Below are 22,784 nucleotides of genomic sequence, written 5' to 3'. Positions count from 1 at the left end.
GGCAGTGGAAAAAGGCTGTTATGTTTTTTTTAGGTCTTTTTCATCTTTCTTTGTTCTCATTTCATCTTTAAATATCTTCCAGATATTCTCCACTTTCCTTTTAAGATGAGATACTGCTTATGTTTTCCTACAAGCCTCCTCCACAAAATTTTTCAAAAATTAACTTTGCTGATGCCTTTTGTCTTTGAAATCACATCCATTTCATGCCCATGCCCTCCAGACTGAACCCTCCATTAGGACAAAGAAAACCAAGTAAAAACATCAATGCAGAAGTTTTGTAAGATAGTTTGTATAATATTTCATCCTAGAATTCTCTCGCTTCTTGGTTGTGGTAGAGGACATATGTTTTGTTATTTCTTCTGGAACTTCTCCTCCCCTCCCCGCAATATTTAGAGTTGAACTTCCTTTCAGGGATATTTCATTTATTTTGTCATAGTTGTATACGTTCTTCTCTTGGTCCTGCTTATTTTGTTCTGCATCATTTCATTAAATCACCCCCTGTTTCTCTCAATTTGTCATTTCTTCCTGTATGCTAATTAACTTGTACTGTACACAATTACATACTATAGTTTTTTTTCCCCAGTAATTCTCCTTTTCTTAAAATTTTAGAAGTGAGTCTTTATTCCAAACCAATATTACCTTGGCTGCCATGTCTCCTTTATCAAGGAGATCCAAGTATTTGCTGGATAAGTAGGTTTTAGGTTTTTTTTTTCATCTCATTATTATGGAGATTAATTTACGTGAATTAAACTTCTCTAGGAAGTGGTAATAGTCTATGTTTCTGTATTCTTTTATCCATTTTCTTGTTTTTTGGCCTTAAGAGCTTTTAAAAATAGGTCATGCTGGAATTGCCTCATTTGTATGACACATCTTTTTATTTTTATTCTTCTGTTATGATGCTGATTTTGATGCTTGTTTTCTAGCAAGTCAGTGGTCTGACTCTGTACAGACAGCTGATTTGGACAGGACTCCTGCCTTAGTAACCAGTCAGTTGAAGGCCACTCATGTGGATGAGAGATTAAACTTAAACTTTTACTTACCTTCAGAGGGGAGCACTAGGAGCAATGTGTGGCATTTGCAGAGGTGGATTTAGGCTTGATGTAAGGGATAACATGCTAACAATCAAAGCTGTCCAAATGTGGAATGGTTTCCCTCGGGAGACAAGGCCGGACTACCACTTGATCTTGTAGACGGCATTCTTGGCTAGGTATGATTTGGATTTAAATAACTCTGAGTTCATTTTGAACTCGTACTTTCTCTGATTTTGTGATTTCTTAGGTCTCTTTCAAATTCTAAGTAAGATTCTGTGATTCAGTTTATTTCAAAGAAGCAGTTTAAAAAGATGAATATAATAACATCAGGCCATCTGAATGATCTGAAAATCTTACCATGGCTAAAAGTTACTTTTAGTCTCTAAAGCTGATAGCTCAAGCCAGTCTATGTAATGAAATCTAGAGAAAAAAAATGAATGAATGACTCAAAAGTTCTTTGAATATCATCATTGAATGCTATCTCAGGTTGAACACAGTTGCAGTACCTGATTTTTAAATTATGTACATGTTTAATACTCAACATTCAAGGGCATATTCTATATCTTTTTTATCCCAAAGTGAGATTTGTGAAATCCCAGAAGTTGTAAAAGGATATAAATGAATCTTTCCCCTTTCATATTCAGGATCAAGAAATTTTGGAGAATGTTTTAACTTCTTGAGTAAGAATTTTACAGATACTATACAGAAACCAATCCTGTTTCAAAATTGACTATTAATTTTGTTCAATTGTAGCTAAAGGACACTTTAAGAAATTCAGAGAAGAAACATCAAGAGGCTCTTCGAAGGTTAGAAGGCAGATTTTTTGAAGAAAAGGTATAGAATATTAGCATCTGTTTAAGAAATTAAAGTAGAACAAATTCCTGCTCCCTGTGTATGTACTTAGGTAACTGTTTTGTTTTAATATCTTTGTATAAATTATATCTAATATCATATAAATTTAGTAAATAAATATGTCCGGTTGATGTGTCCTGTAGAGAGCTACTGCTCTCTTTTCTTTTCTCTGTTCCTTTCCCTGCATTTCTCTTTTTTGAAAATTATTTGGTTAATGATAGAGGTCTTCCTGCCTTCTCTTCTCACCTGCTATTAAGTTATTCAATAGGTAAGAGTACTCTTGACCTGATTAGGACTGTTTTTTTCTCCTCTCCCACAGAATGGCTAGACTAATTCAGCTGCTAATTTTGTTGTACTCTGAAATTTTTTCCCCCCCAAAATCTAAAACCTTAATGTATGTTAGCATTTTTACCTACAGCTTAGTATGTAACCAACTCTTTCTTTCTGTTAGTGCGATTAGAAAAAGAGGCTGAGAAGAAGGTAGTCATGCTGGCAGAGAGAGCCCACCAGGAAGCCATTGTGTAAGAGATTGTTTTTGTCCAGCTGATTTTTCTCTCTCTTTTCCAGTTGCTTCTTATCTTTTATTTTAGTTTCGTTTTTTTTTCTAGGTCTGTCACTTTCTCATTCTTTATACTTGACTTTCTGCATGCATTTTTCTATCTGTTAATTTCTTTTGCTATTTCTCTCTCATTTTTGCCTATGACAGTCATTTATAAGGACTAGGTCAACTCGTAAGGAGTTTTAAGGTCTTCAGCTATTTAGTATTTGTAAAGACTTAAACGTTTTCTTGATATTCTTCTCTTCGCTTTGTCTGCACTGATGTCAGAGGTGAAGCAATCATTGGCCTAGTTTGGTAGCCCCTTTGTGTGCTTCTGGCTTTTCTTAAATTTATACTTAAAGATATCAAAAGATTCATGATTTCATCAGTATTCCCACTACCAATAGAGATTAAAACCCTTCATGTTTAAGGTTCATAGGTTTAGAGGTGGACTGGATCTTAGAGGCCTTCTAGTCCAACCTAGTTATTTCATAGATGAGGAAATTAGGCTCAGAGTGACTTACCCAAGGGCATACCACTAGAAAGTGGCAGTCAGGGTTAGAATTAAGGCCCACTGATTGCAGATTCAGTGGTCTATGTAATATTCTGTTCTTGTGCCTCTCCCTCCCTCTCCCCACCCCCAAAGCCTCATCATCTTATAGTCAGTCTACCAGTGATATGATTCTTCAAGCTTGTTAGGTTGGTGCTCAGAGGACAGGTGCCAGACTTCCTCTCATCCTTTCCAGCTCAGTAGGGAGAGCTTCAATCAGCAAGCATTGATTAAGTGCTTACTGTGAGCAGGGCACTATGATAAATTATACTGGGTTTACAAATACAAGTGAAGAGGAAGTCAGAGTTTATACTGCCCTGGCATAGTCTCTGTGTCCCCGAGGCTAATTCTGCTCCACAATGAGGTGTTAGTGCAGGACTTTTATGGAAATTTTCTTAAGCTACTGCCTCCGAATGGTGATGTCAGAGCAGTCCTGGATTTGATCTCATGCCTATCGATCTGTTGCAGTCAGTTGAACAATGCTGGGAGAGCTGTATTTAAAGAGAATGTTCGTCTTCAGAAGGCTCTTGCTTTCCATGTGAAGGAAGCCAACGAACTACAGATGAACGCAAAAAAGTTGCAAGAGAATCAAACTTTGCTCCTACAACAGAAGGTTCTTGCTCCTATTTATATCTCAACTTCACCTTTTATTAATAATGGGTTTATGTTACACAAGGATTCCATAACATTATCTTGGTTATTCAGCTCCATCTTCATGATAATCAGAAAACAATGATCAAACTGCAATTTGCTGTGCTAGGAATTGCACAAAGCAAGTTGGAAATATCAAATTTCAGTTCTCTAGAAGAAGGTGTTAAGCCAGGTGATAAGCCTGGATTACAAGACTAGGAAGTTTGAAAGGGATTCATGTAACATAGAATACAGGAATGTCTAGCTGTGCTAGCCAGTCCCAACTCTGGTTTTGTCACTTTGTCCCAGTGAACCCTAAATACCTGAGACTGGGGCAGCATTATTGGTAGTGGCTTCAGAAATACTGAGGAGGCTTATGTTGTTATGGGGAAGATAGCAATATAAGGTCACACCAGTCTATTGACTCTTGAACATGTAAAAGCTAAAACCTGAACTGACCTGAAGGTCAGTATGTTTGTCTACTTCCATGACACTTTGAATATACTATCACAGGATCATAGATTTAGAACTGGAAGGAGGCCAGTCCAACTCTTTCATTTTACTGATTTAGGAACCTTGAGTGGTTAAGTGATTTGCCTAGGATCACACAGCTTATGATTGACAAAGCAGGAATGTGAACTTAGGCCCTCTGAAACCAAATCTCGCAGCCTTTCCACCATAGTGTAACGCATTCAGTTCTCTTAAATTTAATATTGATTTGTAAATCTAGATGCCATTTCCCCTCTCCTATTTTTAGTATCTTTGTGCCCTGTTTATTATGGTAGGATTGCTTCTAGGTACAGGCATTTCCAGTTGGGAAAGTTATGAGACTAGGAGTTGCCAACATAGGATCTACAGAAGGGTCTTTTAGCTTTCCGATGGCTCTTGATCACTCCACCTTCCTGGTTACGGACCACCATCAAGGACTCACCCGACCTTACACAGTACATGAGACTAGCTCTTGTTCATCATTATAGAGCTTAAATAAGTCTTAGCAACTTGTAATGTGGGTATAGGTTCTTGAATTTTCATAAACATGATGAAAAAATTACTCATAATCTGGGTCAAGGTTACACAGAGAAAGGGGAAGAATTCTAGATTAGGAAGGGGAGGGAAAATCTCTATTTTCTGATGTATTGGGTAAGTTGCACAATAAGACAGCTGGCCTATAAAACTTTGAAGGTCTTTTCTGGTATTAATGTTCTAAAATGGGATGTAAGGAAATACAGTGCCTCTTTCTAGTAATTTCTTTTTCAATGTTGGCCATGTACTTAGTAGGTACTTAGCAAGTATTTATTTAAATGAATATGTTTTCCTTTGCCGGCAGGCCAGCTCAGGAGTTGTCAAGAACTTAATATATCTAGATAGCCATTACTTAATTCACAGTAAGAATTGAAGGGAAAGGAGCAGGGAAGGTTTCAGTTGCTTGTGGGGCATACATACCCAGGGATGTTTGTCATTGTGCCCAGTAGTTAAGAGTACAAAGATTTTAACTCCAAAGCCCCAACCTTATGAAGTGATGGTAACTAATGAAAGCATTTTTGTGGTAACTAATGAAAGTATTTTTGAGTTTTGGACTAATTCAGGGAAAATAAAAAACCTGAACTGTTTTTCATTCTGCTTTAGGAAACCAACGAACTGTTGGTTAGGGAAAAGATTATGCAAATTACTGAGCACAGAGACCAGATTCAGTGTCTTCAGAAGAAAGTGGAAAAACTGGAGACAACCCTGGGTTACATGACTGCTGAATTTGAGACTGAAATTAAAAAAATTCAGGAGCAAGCATTTATAGAGAACCAGGCAGGCCGGGTGGAAATCGACAAACTGGAACAGGTTCTTCAGATGAAGGACAGAGAGATGAATCGAGTGAAGAAGTTGGCCAAGAACATCCTGGATGAGCGAACCGAAGTGGAGAGGTTCTTCCTTGATGCTTTGTACCAAGTGAAGCAACAAATCAGTCTTAGCAGGAAGGATTACAAGCAGATGGCACAAGCAGCTTTTAATCTGAAAATGAGAGAGGCTTATGCAGGAAGAACGGAGTATCCCAGAATCCGGACATTTGATGGCAGAGTCCACAGCACCAATAGTGTAAACCAAGATCTTAGGGAGGCAGAGAAATGGTATGAATAATTCTTTAATATAACATCCTATGTGCTATTATATATTTGCGTACTATAGTTAAAAGATTAGAATTCTTAAAAGTCCTCTTTAATTATATCTAATTTAAGAACATGCCAGAGTAGGAAATATGTGAATACTGAAGCCTGTTGTGAATCATGTAGCAGGATTAGTTATCTTCTTGGTTGAAAATTTAAATCCTTATGCTCCCTTCCCTTTGTGATCTGTACGCCAGTTTATTAGAATGAATTTTCTTGGAGGATGGTCTTTAAAAGACTCTAAGTGTTCCAACACTAATTGTAAGAGAAAGCTTTAGAGGCTATCAGTAATCATGAGCCTAACTTTTTAGTTAGTTACTAGTATATGCCAAACTTCTTAACCAAATGTCCTTTCATATTTTATATCTGCTTCAAGTGAAAAACAGCACTGTTCTGTCACTTTGTCTTAAAGATAAGGTGGAGATCCAGGATCCCAAACATTATATAATTCTTTTACCACCTTCTAATACGTAGGAATTTGTGATGGTACTATTATTACACAACAGATTCATGGTTATATATGCCTTCCCTTTTATTGAAACAGCAATATGAAATGGTCCGTGTCTCAAGGACCTTACAATTTAGTTGGCTTCCCAGCTAAATATAAACAAAAATAAACAGCAAGGTAAGATAGCAACACATGTTACAAGATATCAGAGGCAGGCTAGGGTGCCAGAGGAAGAAGTCTTGGGTAATTAATTTTGATTTTCATGTTGTAATGTTTGCTTTTTATACTGCTTTAAAATTTTTATTATGGCATGTCAACTATTACCTCTTTTTAAAATGAACATATTTTGATTCTGTTTCCAAAACTGTTCAGATATATGAACAAGAAAGAAGATACTGAAAGCAGAAAATAACTGTGACTGTAAATGATTATACATGTAATCAATTGTATGCTTCTTTTATTTACCCAAAAGCAAAAGCCAGATTAATTTTAACAAGACAGTAGCAAAATTATCCTATGTATTTAACATGAATTTTTTTTCCTGTTTAGTGTTTTTATTTACCTTTTAGTCAGTGTATATATTATTCTCTTCATTCTGTTTTCTTCTCTCTTTATCACTTTCACATAAGTCTGACCATATTTCTTTTTATTCTACATATTTTTCATCCTCAAAGAACAGCTACTATGATCCAATAGAATCCTTATGAAAGAAAAATCAACTCCCATGGGAGGCTGAGACTAGGGAATCTTTTGAGCTCTGTAATTTTGAGCTGCAATGGGCTTTTCTAGTCTGGTGTGTGCCCTAAGTTCAGCCTTGACAGGATGTGCACCTGGGAGCTGGAGGTGACTAGGTAGCCCAAAAAATGATGGAGAGGCTCAGGTCAGAAACGGAGCAGGCCAGAGCTCCTGTGCTGACGATGGTAGAATTGGACCATGAGTAGCCCCTGTGCTTCCAGCCTGCGTAAGATAGGGAAATCTAGTCTTTTATTTTTTTAAAGAAAAAAAGCAGTCAAGAAGACCCTTCCTCCCTCCCCTCCCCCCACAAGCGTGTTGAATAAAACCCCAGTGGTAAACGTAAGGGAAATAGATGAGTAGGCTTGTGATAGTTTGTGGTCTGTTTTGGTGGAGAAAATATCCACGTTGAAGAGATCACAGGTCCATATCAATGCTTGAGTATATAGCACATTAACATTCTGTCACATTCATGTATTAAACAATTTTGCAATCATTGGACTTACCAGTTTCCAGTTTTTTGCTATTACAAATAGTACTACTAGGAATATTTTTGTGTAGACAGGACCTTTTTCTCTTATCAACAGTCCCTTCTGGTTTAAGCAGTGGATCAAAGGACATGAACATTTTCATAACTATTACTGTAATAATAATTTCATTTCGTTCCCCAAAAGATCAAAACAGTTCACAGCTCCACAGGCAGCCTATTAGAGAGTGAATTGTTTGTTTTTTTCCTAACCATACCAACATTGAATTGATCGTTTCATACTGTCTTTGCCAAGTTAATGGGTTTAAGGGGATATCTCAGGGATGTTTTGCATTTCTATGATTATTAGTGATTTTCAATACTTTTAAAAGTAGCTTGATAGTCTAATTTCTTCTTTTGAAAACTGCCTGTTCATTCTTATCTTTTGGAGATTGGATCTTTTGTAAATTTGTGCCAATTCCTTAGAGATTCTAGTTCTCAGAATTTTATCAGCAACATTTTTTAATGTAAAGATTTTTTATCTAATCTCTACCTTTGATTCTTATTCTGGAAGTATTGCTTTTAAATATGCAGAAGCATTTTATTTAATCTATTCAGATTTATCAGGTTTTGTCTCATGATTTCCTTTAGATAAAAGCTAGCTAAGCATTAGCCTTATCAAGAATTAGCCTCATAATTCACAGTTATGAAAGATATAACACTGCATTTCCATTTTAAATGTTTTATCGTGTAACTTTACATTGAGGCAGCTAGGTGGCGCAATGGATAGAGCCTAAGGCCTGGAGTCTGGAAGACCAAAATTTAAATCTGGCTCTCTACACTTTCTAGCTGTGTGACCTTGGGCAAATCATTTAACCTGCCTTTTGCCTCAGTTTCCTCATTTGTAAAATGGGGATGACAACACCTCCTTCACAAAGTTGTTGTGAGGATCAAATGAGAGAATATATCTGTTAAGAGTCTTGTAACCTTAAAGAGCTACTCTGTAAATGTGCTTGTCATTGATTTTTCTTTATATTGAGATCATTGATGTATTTAGAATTTATTATGGCATGTGAAATAAGATAATGAATAATTCTTTCACCAGAGATTTTCATGTTTTGAAGTTTATCATAAACATTTTGTTCTAAATCTTGTTTATGTAATCTGTTCTATTCAGCCGCTTTTCTGTTTATTTGTTGTTTTAAATCAAACATTGGATAATTTTGATAATTAGGACTTTAGAGTGTAATTTTAGCTCTGGCAATGCATCTCCATCCTTTCTTACCTTCCCACTCCCACCCCCTTTCCCAGCCATTATTGATAGATATTCTTTACCTTTTGTTCTTTGATGTGAATTTTGGTGGGTTTTTAATCTCATTTTGTGAAATATTCTACTGGTATTTTGATTCCTAAAAATCTTAAATCTATATATTAAATTTTTACTGTCATTTTTATTATATTACTATAATACAACCATGGACACTAAATACTTCTCCAGTAATTTAGGTTTCCTTTGTTTCTGTGAAAGTTGTTTTGTACTTATATACATGTACATATATAAGTATATGCGTATTTTGGTAAGTTAATTCCCAGATAATAGATATTGTTTATTTTAAATGGTACTACTCTTTCTGTCCCTTTTCCTGGCTTTTGTTAATGATATATGAAAATGCTGATAAATTTTGTGAGTTGGTTTTATATTGTACTATTTTACTCATTTTCTCAATTAATTTGTTTGATTTCCTTGAGTTTTCTATACAAAACAGCTTCTCTTTCACAAGATAATGTTTTAGTCTTCTCTTTTCCGGTGATTATTCTTTTAATTTATTTTTCTTGTCTTATTTTTGTAACTAACATTTCAAGAACCATATTAAATAGCAGTGGTGAGAGAAGGCTTTATATTGTGTTTTTTGTTGGAAAGCTAACATTGCTTTTGGTTTCTAATAAATGATTTTTTCAAATATGTTAAGTAGAATCCTGCCATTCTTATCCTTTTAAGTGTTTTTATGGTAAATAAGTAGTTTATTTAATCAGAGGCTTTTTCTTCCTCTCTATTATGCTAAATTATTTTTCCTAATTTTGACCCATTTTTCAGTTTCTTTATAACTGCAACTTGAAGTGTAATGAATTTTAAAACTATATGGCTGTATTCTGTCAGTATTTTATTTGATATTTTTATATCAATATTCATTAGTGATATTCTTTAGCTGATGCTTTTCCATTTTGGGCATCAGGGCTGTATTTTTCTTATAAAAAGAAGTGGATTAGAATGCTTCTCAGTTTTTGAAAAAAGTTTATATAGCATAGGAATCCTTTGTTCTTCAGCTGTTTGATACAATTTGCTTGTTAATCCCTTCTAGTTCTTTTCCCCCTCTTTTTTAAGGAATTGTTGAGGGGGAAAAGAAACCCAGGGCTGCAGGGATCCCAAACCAAAGTTCCCAGGGCCAGACCGCCTAGAATGAATTCGAGGACCCAAGCATTCTTTAAGTCAAGGAGGCAAAGATTTATTACGCTTTACAGTGGGCAAGAGTTCTTAGGGAACCTGAAACTATAAAGAGGTTCAGGGGGAATTTTTATAGAAGCTTTTAGGGGATTAAAGAGGGGAACATGTCAGTTGGGTGTTTTGGGGTGGGATTAGGGAGTGGTTAAGGCATGGTTAAGGAGTGTTTGGTTCTTAAAGGAACATGCACATTTAGTATCTACTGCGAAGACATATTACCCAGAGTTCTCTAGGAAATAGCCCACAATGGGGTAACTAAGGGCATGATTTTTACTGTGAAACGTCACTGAGTTCACTGTTGGTTGGGGCTAAAGAGGAATCTCTACATAGTTTCTCATCTAGTATCTTGTTAGACAAAATACTATGTCTGGGATACATGTTAGAAAGGTCAGTAAATAGTAAATATGGTTATGACTCAGAGTACAGTCAGTTATCAACATCTGGAATCAATCTATAATTGGGCATAGCTGCTCACTGAGGAAGAAGCACAGATAAGTTAGTTGGGGCACGCTGCCCTTTAGCTAGAGAGAGACTGCCTGGGAGAGAATATATTTTGAGAACTAGCTGTTATTTGCTAAGGCATGTTGCCCTTGAACTGGAGAGAGACTGCTAGGACCAATGCTTTGAAGCTAGGGAGAGATGTAATTTTAGAACTGGAGTTCAGGCACAGGCACCCAAGCAGAGGCTAAGGAGAAATGTGATGTTAGAATTAGGGTCCAAGCACAAGCACCCCATCAGAATAAGATCATTTATGTGGTACAATAGAAAGAGAACTGTCCCTGGAGTCATAGAACCTGGGTTACAATCCTGCCTTTGCTGTTTAATTCTGCAAATAACTATGTATGAACAAATTATAATTTCTCCTCTTGAAACTATTTCTAGTGATTACACTTTAACCTTGAGGTAGCTACATGACATAGTGGATAGAGTCCCAGGCCTGGAGTCAGGGAGACTCCTCTTCCTGAGTTCACAACTGACCTCAGACACTAGCTGTGTGACCCTGGGCAAGTCACTTCACCCTTTTTGCCTCAGTTTCCTCATCTGTAATATGAGCTGGAGAAACAAATGGCAAACCACTCTGGCATCTTTCTCAGGAAAACGCCAAATGGGTTCACAAAGAGTTAGACACAACTGAACAACAATAGTTTTTGACTGATTGACTCAAATGGAGTAATCTCTGGCCCTGAAGAATTTACACTATATTGGGGAAAACATTATGTACATAGAAAATTAAATACAAAATAATTTCCAAGGAGGGCATTAACAGCTGGGGATAATGGAGAGACTGTCTAGTAAGGAGGAAAAAGCTCAGGCTTTGGAGTTGGGAAATCCAGGGATCAAATCCTGGTTAACTTCTCCTGGCCTTATTTCTTCATCTGTAGAGTATTGGGGAATTCCTCAAACCCAGAGGTCCTGAAATCCTCCTGGAGAGTAATTTCTTCATCTTGGTCTGTTTGATTGAAGGTCAGTAAATTAAAAGGCAAGGCTAGAAGATTTAAAAGCTTAATTAGCATCAGTTGATGGGCATTTGCCTAGCGGTTAGGAACTCCAGCAGAACTAGGGGAGATATATACACACGTATCTATATATTTATCTAAAAGGATTAGGGTTAGAGTCCAACTTGTTAACCTTGTTGTCAAAGTTCAGGTTAATTCTGGTGAGGATGTTTTCTTTAGTTGATCCCATCAGAATATCCAGGTAGGACTTGAAGGACTCCTTCAAGATAGATGATAGAATCAGTGGGTTTATCTTGTTGCTGAATAAAAAATAGTTGTCTTTGTTTAGTCATGTTCCACTATCCTTGACCCTATTTGGGGATTTCTTGGCAAAGATACACCAGTGGTTTGCCATTTCCTTCTCCAGCTCATTTTACAGGTGAGGGAGGAGATTTCTAGGTTCTGGCAATAGAGAGTAAGGAATGAGACTCCAAGAGCGCAAATGGAAAGTCTTTGGCCCAGGGCAACAGGTAAAAAGGTGGGGGGGGGGGGCGCGGAAGGGGGGAGAAGAGAGAGAGAGAAATAGAGAAGGGAAGGAAAGATTGAGGAGGACCAGTGTAAGCATCTCAAGGCTGTTTCTTTATGTAAATGTTTCAGGTAACCTGGATTTTGCCTTAATCACAAAGAAGTCAGGTGTGCTAGAGATAATATAATTGTAAATTAAGGTGAAGAGCCAAACCTTTGCCTGAATGTTAGAAATTTGCCAACTAGGGGTTCAGAATGATAGTGATTTATTCCTGATTTTTCATGTAATATAAACTCTGTAAATTAGCAAAGCATAGCAGAAACAGCTAAGTAGCAATGGATAGAATACTGAGTCTGGAGTCAGGAGAACCTGATTTCAAATCCATTCTCAGACATTTACTAGCTATATGACCCTAGGCAAGTCACTTAACCTTGTTTACCTCAGTTTCCTCAACTGTAAAATTAGGTTAATAAACATATACCTCCCAGGGTTGTTATAAGGATCATTTGAGATAATTTTGTAAATGTCTACATAAATACTGGTTATTATTATTAGGATGAGAGCACTTCGACCTGAGGGACCTTTAAATTGCCTTTAGGATTAAAGCCAGCCAGTTATTCTAACCGAGTATTATTTTTGCTGTGGATAGACCATCTGGTTTTGGAATCAGAAAAACTCCTCTTCATGAGTTCAAATCTGGCCTCAGACACTAGCTTTGTGACTCTAGGCCAAGTCATGGCAAACCACTGCAGTGTCTTTGCCAAGAAAATCCCCAAAATGGGGTCATAAAGAGTCAGACACGACTGAACAACAACAACAGCATATATATCCCTCTTTTTCCTCACCTGTGAATCATGCTTATAATAAATCAATGAGAACAAAAGCAAATGACTTGAGCAGAAGTGTGACAGAGTCAGAATTAGTGTAATACATTTTTTGAAAATAAACTTTATTTTTTCAATTAGAAATGTTTATTTTTTCTCCTTCTCACCCTTGTCCCCTCCCCCCATTAGGAAAAGAAAAAGAAAAACTATATTCTTGTAGCAAATAAGCCTCCTCAAGCAAAACGTTTTGCATTGACCATGTCAAAAATTTGTATCTCATTCTGCCTATTAGTCATCCCCTCCTCTCCCCCTCCTCCTCTGCCATGTGCTCAGACAGGCCTCGACCTGTTAAAGACCTTAGCTTAAAAAAGACCAAGGTCTCCCCCTGCATCCAGGTCTGTCTCCTGATCTATATATTGCTGCTGGACTCAGATGGAGTGAGGTTGGTGACTTTGCACAGCCCTCCCTCACTTAAATCTAATTCACTTGCAAATCATGGCATCACTTTCCTGAAGTCATCATCCTCTTCAAGAACAAAGGACAAACAACAGATGAGGAAACTGAGGCAAACAGTTACGTGACTTGCCCAGGGTCAGCTACTGCGTGTCTGAGGCCAGATTTGAATTTAGGAAGATGACTTCAGGCCCAGCGCTCTATCCACGGCGCCACCTAGCTGCCCAGAGTCTATTTATACAACCCTATTATTCCTTTTCTTTGACCTCCAAGACTTCTTATTCTGGGGAGAAAACATTTCCTTCAAACTTATAGCACATAGAGTTTTTTTTTTCCATTTCCTCTTTAAATCTGTCTTTAAATCGATGACCCAATGAGCAACTACAGGATTGGATGAACTTCCATAGAATGTGGAGTTGAGCTGAACTCTGAAGGCAGCTAGGGATTGTACAGGACAAATGTGAGGAGGGAGTGCATTCCAGGAGTAATGGGATTGACAGTGATCACTCAGGTGTAAATTTGAGACCCTTATGAAACTACGGGAGAGGTCAAGAGTGAGGGTGAGATTTTACGTACAGGTGTGCGTCTCAGCCTTGCCCCTTTGTTTCCCTGAGACAAAGGATACAAGTCATAATAGGAAATCTGCTCATTAGAAAGTAAGAGTAATCCCTACCTTCTTTAAATCTTTTGCCTACATTGTATAAATTGACATTTTAAAGTTAAAAACATCTTTTCTAAAAGCAAAGTATCCTAATAGCTGATGCCCTTTTCTACCTTGATTTCTCAGTATATGCTTCTGTATGTTGCTGACAGATTAAACCAGTCCACATTTCTGCCCACTGCTTTTTTAACAGACGTTAAGACTTCACTCATCCTCTCCAGGCTAACCTTACCTCCTTACCACCTATTTCCTCTGGGACTTTGCACCATCAATCATTCCTATCCCTCTCTTATCTTCCGTTTCCCCTCTCTTACCTTCTTCCTTCCTCTGTATCAACAGTGAGGCTTCCAGGTTTCTCTTAATCTAACAAAAACCAAAAAAGCCCTATCCTTAGTCTTGATAGCCCCTCAAATTATTGCCCTTACTCCCCCTTCCCTAACTCAAGATGGTAAACGTCTAAGAGGAGTGGTTTTTATTGATTGCTTCTGTTACCACCTACTTACTTTATCAGCCTTTGCACTCCTGGCTTTTGTCTTCACCATTGTACTGACATTGCTTTCTCCAAGGTAACTAGTGACCAAGATCTGGTCTTATGTTTTTTTAGACATTAACCTTCTTCCTGCATTTGACACTGTGGAACACTCCTTTCTTCATGATCCTCACTCCTCTCTTGGTTTCTGTAATACTGCTTTTTTATGGTTCTTTAGCCTTATCTTCCCATTCCTTAAATGATGGTTCCCCCCAAGGTTCCGTTGTCTTTCTCTCTTGGTGATCTCCAGTGACCCCCAAGTCTATTCCTAACAATATTTCCATTTCCCCGTTAAGTTTCTCCAATTGGGTATCTCATTTGAATTTCAAATTTAATATGTCCATAAGTGAGCTTATCACTTTATTCCTGAAACTTGCTTTTCCTAGGGATCAGGATAGCAGTAGAAACTGGACCTGGGATTTCCTTAATATAGGGAGCTCCCACATGAGGAAAATCATATAGGTGGTCACTTTGTCTACAACATATAGTTCTCCCCTAACATCCTTATATGTTGATGATATCACTGTTCATGCAGTTCTTCAGGCTGATAACATTGACATCAACTTGGATTCTTTCCTCTTCTTTTCCATACACATCTATGATCAGGCACCAAATACTGACATTTCTACCTCTGTAACATCTCTTACATCTACCTGTTCCCTCCTCTTCACATCCACTGCGATCACCAGTTATGTCTGTCATCTTGTATTACCAGCATAAGAGTGGGGTTTCCACCATTTCCCCCATTAATGGCCCAGAGTCCTCAATTGAATCAGTTAATCAGTGGAGTACTATTTGTTAAAAATTTTCCTATTAATATGTGAATAAGTCCTTCAAGATTTTGCAATAGGTTATATAGTTTCAACCTTTGGATAAAGACAGATGATGCCACAGAGGAAACATTTGTGATTGGCTGAAAGATTCAAATTTGTGATCGGCTGAAAGACTGGGCCTATATATGTAAAAATAGCAGTTAAGCTGTGAGGTGGGCAGCTAGATAGAGTGCTGGACTAGAAGTGGGGAAGACTCATCTTTTTTTAATTATTTTTTTTTATTTTTAGTATATAACACTCAGTTCCACAAGTTTTTGAGTTCCAAATTTTCTCCTCCTCCTCCCTCCCCCCCAAGGCAGCATGTAATCCAATATAGGTTCTCCATATACTTTCACATTAAACTTATTTACACAATAGTCAAGTTGTAAAGAAGAATTATAACCAATGGAATGGATCACAAGAAAGAAGAAACAAAACCAAAAAACAAGGAAAAAAGAGAGCAAATAGTGTGCCTCAATCTGCATTCAGACTCCATAATTCTTTTTCTGGATGTGCACAGCTTTTTCCATCATGAGTCTTTTAGAGCTCTTTTAGAACCTTGCGTTGCTGAGAAGAGCCAAGTCTAACAAAATTAGTCATCACAGATACTGTGTGTCTGTAATCATGTATAATGTTCTCCTGGTTCTGCTTCCCTCACTCAGCATCAGATCACGTTAAGTCTTTCCAGGTTATTGTGAAGTCCATCTGTTTCTCATTTCTTACAGCACAATAGTATTCCATTACATTCATATACCACAATTTGTTTAGCCATTCCCCAATTGATGGGCATCCCCTTGATTTCCAATTCTTTGCCACCACAAAAAGGGCTGCTATAAATATTTTTGTACTTATGGGTCCCTTTCCCACTTGAGTGATCTCTTTGGGAAACAGCCTTAGAAGTGGTATTGCTGGGTTAAAGGGTGTGCACATTTTTATAGCCCTTTGGGCATAGTTCCAAATTGCTGTCCAGAATGGCTGCATCAGTTCACAACTCCACCAGCAATGTAACAGTGTTCCAATTTTCCCACATCCTCTGCAGCATTTATCATTTTCCTGTTTTGTCACGTTAGCCAACCTGACAGGAGAGATGTGGTACCTAAGAGTTTTTTTGATTTGTATTTCTTTAATCAATGGTGATTTAGAGAATTTTTATATGACTATAGAGAGCTTTAATTTCTTCCTCTGAAAACTGCCTGTTCATATCATTTGACCATTTTTCAGTTGGGAAGTGACTTGTATTCCTATAAATTTGACTCATTTCCCTGCATATTTTAGAGATAAGGCCTTTATCAGAGACATTGGCTGTAAAAATTCTTTCCCAATTTTCTGCAGGAAGACTCATCTTGAGGTCAAATCTGGCCTCAGATGCTTACTAGTTAAGTGACTCTGGGCAAGTCACTAAACCCTGTTTGCCTCAGTTCCTCATCTGTAAAATGAGCTGGAGAAGGAAAAGGCAAGCCACTCCAATATCTTTGCCAACAAAACCCCAAATTTGGCATGATGAGTCAAACACAATTGAACAACTTACGATGTTAGGGGCAACTAGGTGGTGCAATGCTTAGAGCGCTGGTCCTGGAATTAGGAAGACCTAAGTTCAAACCCAGCCTCACTTACTAGCCATGTGACCTTGGGCAAGTCATCTTGTTCCTCATCTGCGAAGTGAGGTAGAGAAGGAAATGGCAAACTGCTCCAGTATCTTTGCCAATAAAACTCCATATGGGGTCATGAGAAGTTGGACACAACTGAAAAAATGACCAAAGATGCTGAATGATCAATCTGTAAAATCGGTCCGGAGCCATGCCCTAAAGAGGGAATTATGCTCAAGTTAGAGAATTTTTTCCTCCCTTGATGTTTTTCTCCCCCTACACTTCCACTTCCCTCAAAGCTGTATCTTCTCCAGTGACTACTCTTGCTCCAAGCTGAGTATGTTGTTCCCTACTGGTCCAGTCTCTCATCCCAGCTGGATATACTGTCTGCTATTCTCTCTCTTTGATGGCATGGTCATTGAGGGGGAAGGGTAGAGACTGAATCCTCAGTCATTCAATCAGTGAACCTCTGTTAATGTGCCAAACACCACAGTAAAGAGCTAAGGCTACAAAGAGAGGCAACAGACAGTCCCTATCCTCAAGGAGCTTATAATGTAATGGAGGAAACTACATGCAAACAAAAATATACCACCAAGGTATGTACAGGATGAAGAGGAGATAATTAACAGAGGGAAGACACTAGGGTTAAGAGGGATTAGGAAAGGCTTCTTGTAAAAGATGAGATTTTAGTTGGCACTTCAAGGAAGCCAAGGAAGGCAATAGGCAGAGTTGAAGAGGGACAACATTCCAGGCTTGGGGGGCAACCAGAGAAAATGCCCAGAGCCCAAAGATGGATTGTGTTGCTTGTGGAATAGCCAGGAGGCCAGTCTCACTGGATCCAAGAGTATGTGTTTGGAAGTAAGGTGTAAGAAGACTGGAAAGGTAGGAGGGCACCCCTTATGAAAGGCTTTAAATGCGAAACAGAGCATTTTGTATTTGGTCCTGGAGGCAATAAGGAGCCTCTGGAGTTTATTGAGTAGAGGGGGTGACTACTTAGCTATTGAGGAATGTCTTTTGGTCTTATAATATCTGTTAATTGTTTATTATCTTGGATATTTTATAATTTTTAAGATTTTTCCATTTGATTGTTTCACTTGTTATCCCAAGCAATTTTGTTTGTGCAGAAGTTTTTCAGTCTAATATAATCAATTTTATCTGTTTTATCTTCTCCAGTTGCCTCCATTTACTTAAGAATACATGAGAGGGGGGCAGCTAGATGGCGCAGTGCGTAGAGCACTGGCCCTGGAGTCAGGAGGACCTGAGTTCACATCTGGCCTCAGACACTTGACAAGCTTACCAGCTGTGTGACCTTGGGCAAGTCACTTAACCCCAATTGCCCTGCCTTCCCCCCTCCAAAAAATAAAAAAAGAAATTAATGAATACATGAGAGGTATGTGATCTTCTCTTCTAATTATTTATTTGTTGTTGAGTTGTTTTCAGTCCTGTCCGTGCTTTGTGACCCCATTTGGTTTTTTTTTTTGGCAGAGATACTGGAGTGGCTTGCTGTTTCCTTCTCCAGCACATTTTACAGATGAGAAAACTGAGGCAAACAGGGTTAAGTGACTTGCTCAGGGTCACACAGCTAATAAGTACTTGAGGCCAGATTGGAACTCAGGAAGATGAGTTTTTCTGACTTCAGGCCCAGCACTGTATTCACTTTGCCACCTAGTTGCCCAATTTTTTTTTTAGCATGATCTTTGATATTAAGGTCACATATATGTATTGTGGAATATAGTGTAAGGTGCTGGTCTAAGCTTAATTCTGTGCAACTGCTTTCCAGTTTTCCCAGCAGTTTTCATCAAATAGGTAGCTCTTTCCTAAGTAATTTAAGTTTTCTGGTTTAGCAAACCCTGGGATATTGAGTTGAATTATTTCTGATTCTCCCTTGTCTAGCCCGTTCCATTGTTCTGCCTGTATTTTTTAAATCCAAGATTGGATGGTTTTGATGACTATTGTTTTATAATATAATTTGATGTCTGGAAGTGTGCCATTCCTGCTTTGTTCCCTACCTCTTTTTGTTGTTTCCTTTGATATTCTAGATCTTTATTTTTTACAAATTAATTTTGTTATTTTATGAGTTTTATAAAGTGTCCCTTTGATAATTTTGTTGGTACAAAATTAAAAGTATAAACTAACTTTGGTTGTATTATCACTTTTCTTATGTTGGCATAGCTCAGCCATTCCTTCTCATTCCTTAAGCTATTTAAATTGTTCTTTATGTCTTTGACAGTGAGTCTCTTAACGAGGTTAGATAATTTTTTGAGGTCATTTCCAGCCCAATGATTCTGTTTAAAACATCTGTTGATTTGTGTACACCTCATAATAAATACATTTAGCACAATGGTTATGAAATCCTTATTTTCTACTGCCTCAGTATTTTTAGAGATTTTTACATTTTTCTTCAGAAGCTTCCTTTAGCTGGTTTTACCTTGCACTAATGTTTTTATTTGTAATTATTCAGGACAAACATTAAAAAAGGAATGGATGTGGATATTGGAGACTTGACGTGGGAACAGAAGGAAAAAGTGTTGAGGTTACTCTTTGCAAAAATGAATGGTTTTTCTGCAAGGTAAGTCCCTAATGCTTCAGATAATGGTAATAGTTCAAGATCAAGTTATGTCAGCCCCTGGAAACCAAACAAGAGTAGGGAGCATGAGCTGTGTACTGTCATTTAGGGGTGAAGTTGGGGATAAAGTATCTGGGTTGTATTCAGGAGGCTTGAAAGAACTGTAACAACTTTTAACGCCCCCTCCCCGCCCCCCAAATCAGGGAGACAGAGTAAATGTACAGAAAAATTAAAAATTAAGAGAAAACTTAAGTTTAGATATTCCAAATATCTAAATATCTAAAGATGTAACTTTAATAAGAAAGGTAATAACCTTTCTTATATATTTTTCTTTCTTTTATACGTGTGTGTGTGTGTGTGTGTGTGTGTGTGTGTGTGTGTGTGTGTCTGTGTCTGTGTGTGTGTAGTAAGTCAGGATTTTTGCCCAGTTGGTAATAAAGATAAAAGACGCAAAATAACCTTAATTTTGTGTGTGCGTGTGTGTGTGTGTGCGTGTGTGTTTATTTTTTAAATAGACAAGAAAAATTAAGTTTTAGTATGGGTACTTTGTATCCTTAATTTTCACAAATTTAGTTTCTTCCAGCGTATCACTTAAATCATACGATTCTGAGGCTTAATAATCAAACATTTCTTCAGTTCTTCAATGGATCTCTGACCTTATTTATGTAGTGGTGTAATGGCAAGCAAAGTGGGACTTTTTGCTGTTTTTTCTTTTGGAGTTCTAGTTCTTCTCAGCACTAAGGAGTGCCTTTGATTGAGGCATGTCTTTGACCTGCTTAAGTCACAAGAAAGCCTAAATCACATGATTGTGACACCCTCTGACCCTGAAGAAGCCTATATATACTAGAAGGTTAGCATTTTGCTTTGGGGGCCACTCATTGGAAGAGTATTGGTTTGATTTGGCCAGATGAGACTCTGGGTAGCTGTTAAGGAGCCCCCTGCTTTGAAAACCCAGATGTTGGTGCTTCTCTTTCTGTCAACTCTGTATGTATTGCTATGGACAGACAGAAGCCTTGTCTGCTGATTTGTGTTACTTGCTCTGTTTATACAATTTCTGCTTGTAATTTCTGTTTATATTTTCTCTGAAGTTCAGGGTGCTGACTTTTTCCCCTGAACTAAGTGAATGATATATGTATGTTTAATTGAAGTGAGATTGCAAACCTTTAAAGTTGCTTTCCTTAGAAAAGCAGATCAAAGAACCTGTGCCAGCAGCCCTCCTGTGTGCTGGTGTTATTGGCCTTACAAGTCTATAGCAGCTGCTAGCAGCATTGTTGTTACAAGTGGTAACCCTACTAGTGTGATTTACAAGCCATACATATCTTCCTATCCTACGTGGTGCTTACCACTGTCTTCTCATATATCTCCTACGGATAAACTATACAATCACTAAGGACTTCCCCTCTAGGTATTTAACAATTTGGTGGCACCAAAGTAGCAGTGGGGCTGTCCATTTCTTATTCTTCCTTAGTCTTGAATCTGACTATGGGACTACCTCATTTTCCAGTCATCTTTGATGATGTCTTTCAGGCCCAAGTCAGAATAAAATGTAGTTGGGAAATGTTTAACAAAATAAATAAAAATTCAATATAACATAGATAATGTTGATTTGTGGTTTTCTAAGTCATTATGTGACCTGGACCATTTCTGTTTGAATTTGACACCACTGTTTTAGACTACTTCTTAGGTGCAAATTGTTATTAATAATATGCTGCATGGGGCAGCTAGGTGGTGCAGTGAATAGAGCACCGGCCCTGGAGTCAGGAAGACCTGAGTTCAAATCCGGCCTCAGACGATTGACACTTACTAGCTGTGTGACCTTGGGCAAGTCACTTAAACCCAATTGCCCTTCCCCCCTCCAAAAGAAAAAATTAGAGCTATAATAATATGCTGCAGCCAAAATGACTAATATGGAAATGTTTTACATGGTTGCACCTGTATAACTTATATCAGAGGCAGCCTCCTCAGCTGAGAAAATGAAGGTGAAAGCGAGATGTGGAAGCATGGATGAGAGATTTGGAACGGCAATAGAGTGTGAGATAGGTAATCAGTTGGGGAGTAATAAAAAGATTACCTTGCGACAGTGAGGCCAGTAGCCCAACAACACATATCTAAATCCAGTTCAGTTCAGCTCAACATTAAGCACCTAGTCTGTCTAAGACACTAAGCTAGGTACTGGGGATAGGAAGACATAGGATGGTCATTTCCCCCAAGGAACTTAAGTTCCACTTGAGGGATGCAGTCTGTACCCATCTGATCATTGAGTGGGCAGTTACTTTGCTGCTGAGGAGGGAACTACTTGCATTTAGTAATTAAACACAAAGATCAGTAATGGAATTATTGACTTTAATTTTTTTTAGATAACATTTTGGGGAAAACAAAACAAAAACCAGTGAAACAAAAAGCAAAACAAACTCTGAAGAAAAACATTTTTCTCTTTAGGAAGAAAGTGAGAGTGGGAGAGTAGCAAAGGATGGGAGTCTGTTTCCCAGTGCTGTTGTTAATAGCTTGAATGGCTCCAGTTCTGTATCTGTTTTGTGTGGCTTCTACAATTTGTCTGTTGTCTTTGTCTTCGCTCTCAGCCTTTGCTTGAGTGTATACATTGTGGTGTTGCCAGCTTGCCCTCCTGTCTGTGCTACTCCTGATCCAGCGCTTGGGCCCTGGTGTAAACCCCTGCTTTTCCAGGGGGTTCCCAGCATGCTCATACCCACCTCCCATGCTTGATCTAGCTTCAGACTTCTTTCATGTTATTTCCCTTTATACCCTCTTTATTTTAGCCAAAGTGGCCTATTAGCTATTCTTTGAACTTACTGTCTCTGTTCCCTTATGTGGAATCACCCTAAATGTATTTTTTTTGGCCTCAGTGATTTCTAATCCATCCTTCCCTCTCATCTCCCAGGCTCTAGTTTCACTTTTCCTACCTTCCCAAGTTCAATTGTATAATTAACCAGTTCAACTACTACACTTGAATTGCTTGTCCCTTTTCCTATCATAGCTTATTTTTTAAAATTATTTTTAGTTTTGAACATTCACTTCCATAAACTTTTGAGTTCTAAATTTTCTCCCCCTCCCTCCCCTGGTCCCTCCCCAAGAAGGTGTGCAATCTGATATAGGGTATACATATACATTCATATTAAACACTTTCAATGGCTTGTTCTTGATAAACCCCAACCATGGATTATTCCTACCATCCACCTACACACTTGCTTTTGCTGAAGTGTTAGAAGAAATCACAGAACTTCTCTCTAATTTATAGTTTCTCTTAATCTACAGAGCCTCCTCTTTTGCCTAAAAATCCATCTGCCTCCCTATCCTTAAAAAAAATCTCACACCTCAGTAGATCCTTCCATATTTTCAAGCTCTTGTCTTCTAAGATCTTCTCTCCTCCCATTCAGAGGCAATCTCTCAGAAAAAGTTATCTGCTCTTGTTGCCTCAACTTGCTGTCTTCTCAATCACTTCTCAACACCCAGCAGTCTGGCTCAAGCTTATC

The 22,784-nt window shown here is 38.0% G+C and overlaps 1 protein-coding gene across 1 annotated transcript in view; it reads left to right on the top strand.

The window, feature by feature from the left end:
- BBOF1 (basal body orientation factor 1) overlaps positions 1-22,784 on the top strand; it is a 74,381-nt gene that overhangs the window by 49,129 nt on the left and 2,468 nt on the right. Inside the window, exons 5-9 of the mRNA XM_036734314.1 lie at positions 1,785-1,865; positions 2,307-2,404; positions 3,440-3,584; positions 5,228-5,721; positions 19,192-19,299. Coding sequence (XP_036590209.1) covers positions 1,785-1,865; positions 2,307-2,404; positions 3,440-3,584; positions 5,228-5,721; positions 19,192-19,299 — 926 coding nt within the window. The remainder of the gene's footprint in view (positions 1-1,784; positions 1,866-2,306; positions 2,405-3,439; positions 3,585-5,227; positions 5,722-19,191; positions 19,300-22,784) is intronic.

This window comes from Trichosurus vulpecula, chromosome 8, assembly GCF_011100635.1.
Source record: "Trichosurus vulpecula isolate mTriVul1 chromosome 8, mTriVul1.pri, whole genome shotgun sequence".
In the NCBI taxonomy this organism is placed as follows: Eukaryota; Metazoa; Chordata; class Mammalia; order Diprotodontia; family Phalangeridae; genus Trichosurus; species Trichosurus vulpecula.
This window is presented reverse-complemented; position numbering and strand designations above follow the sequence as displayed.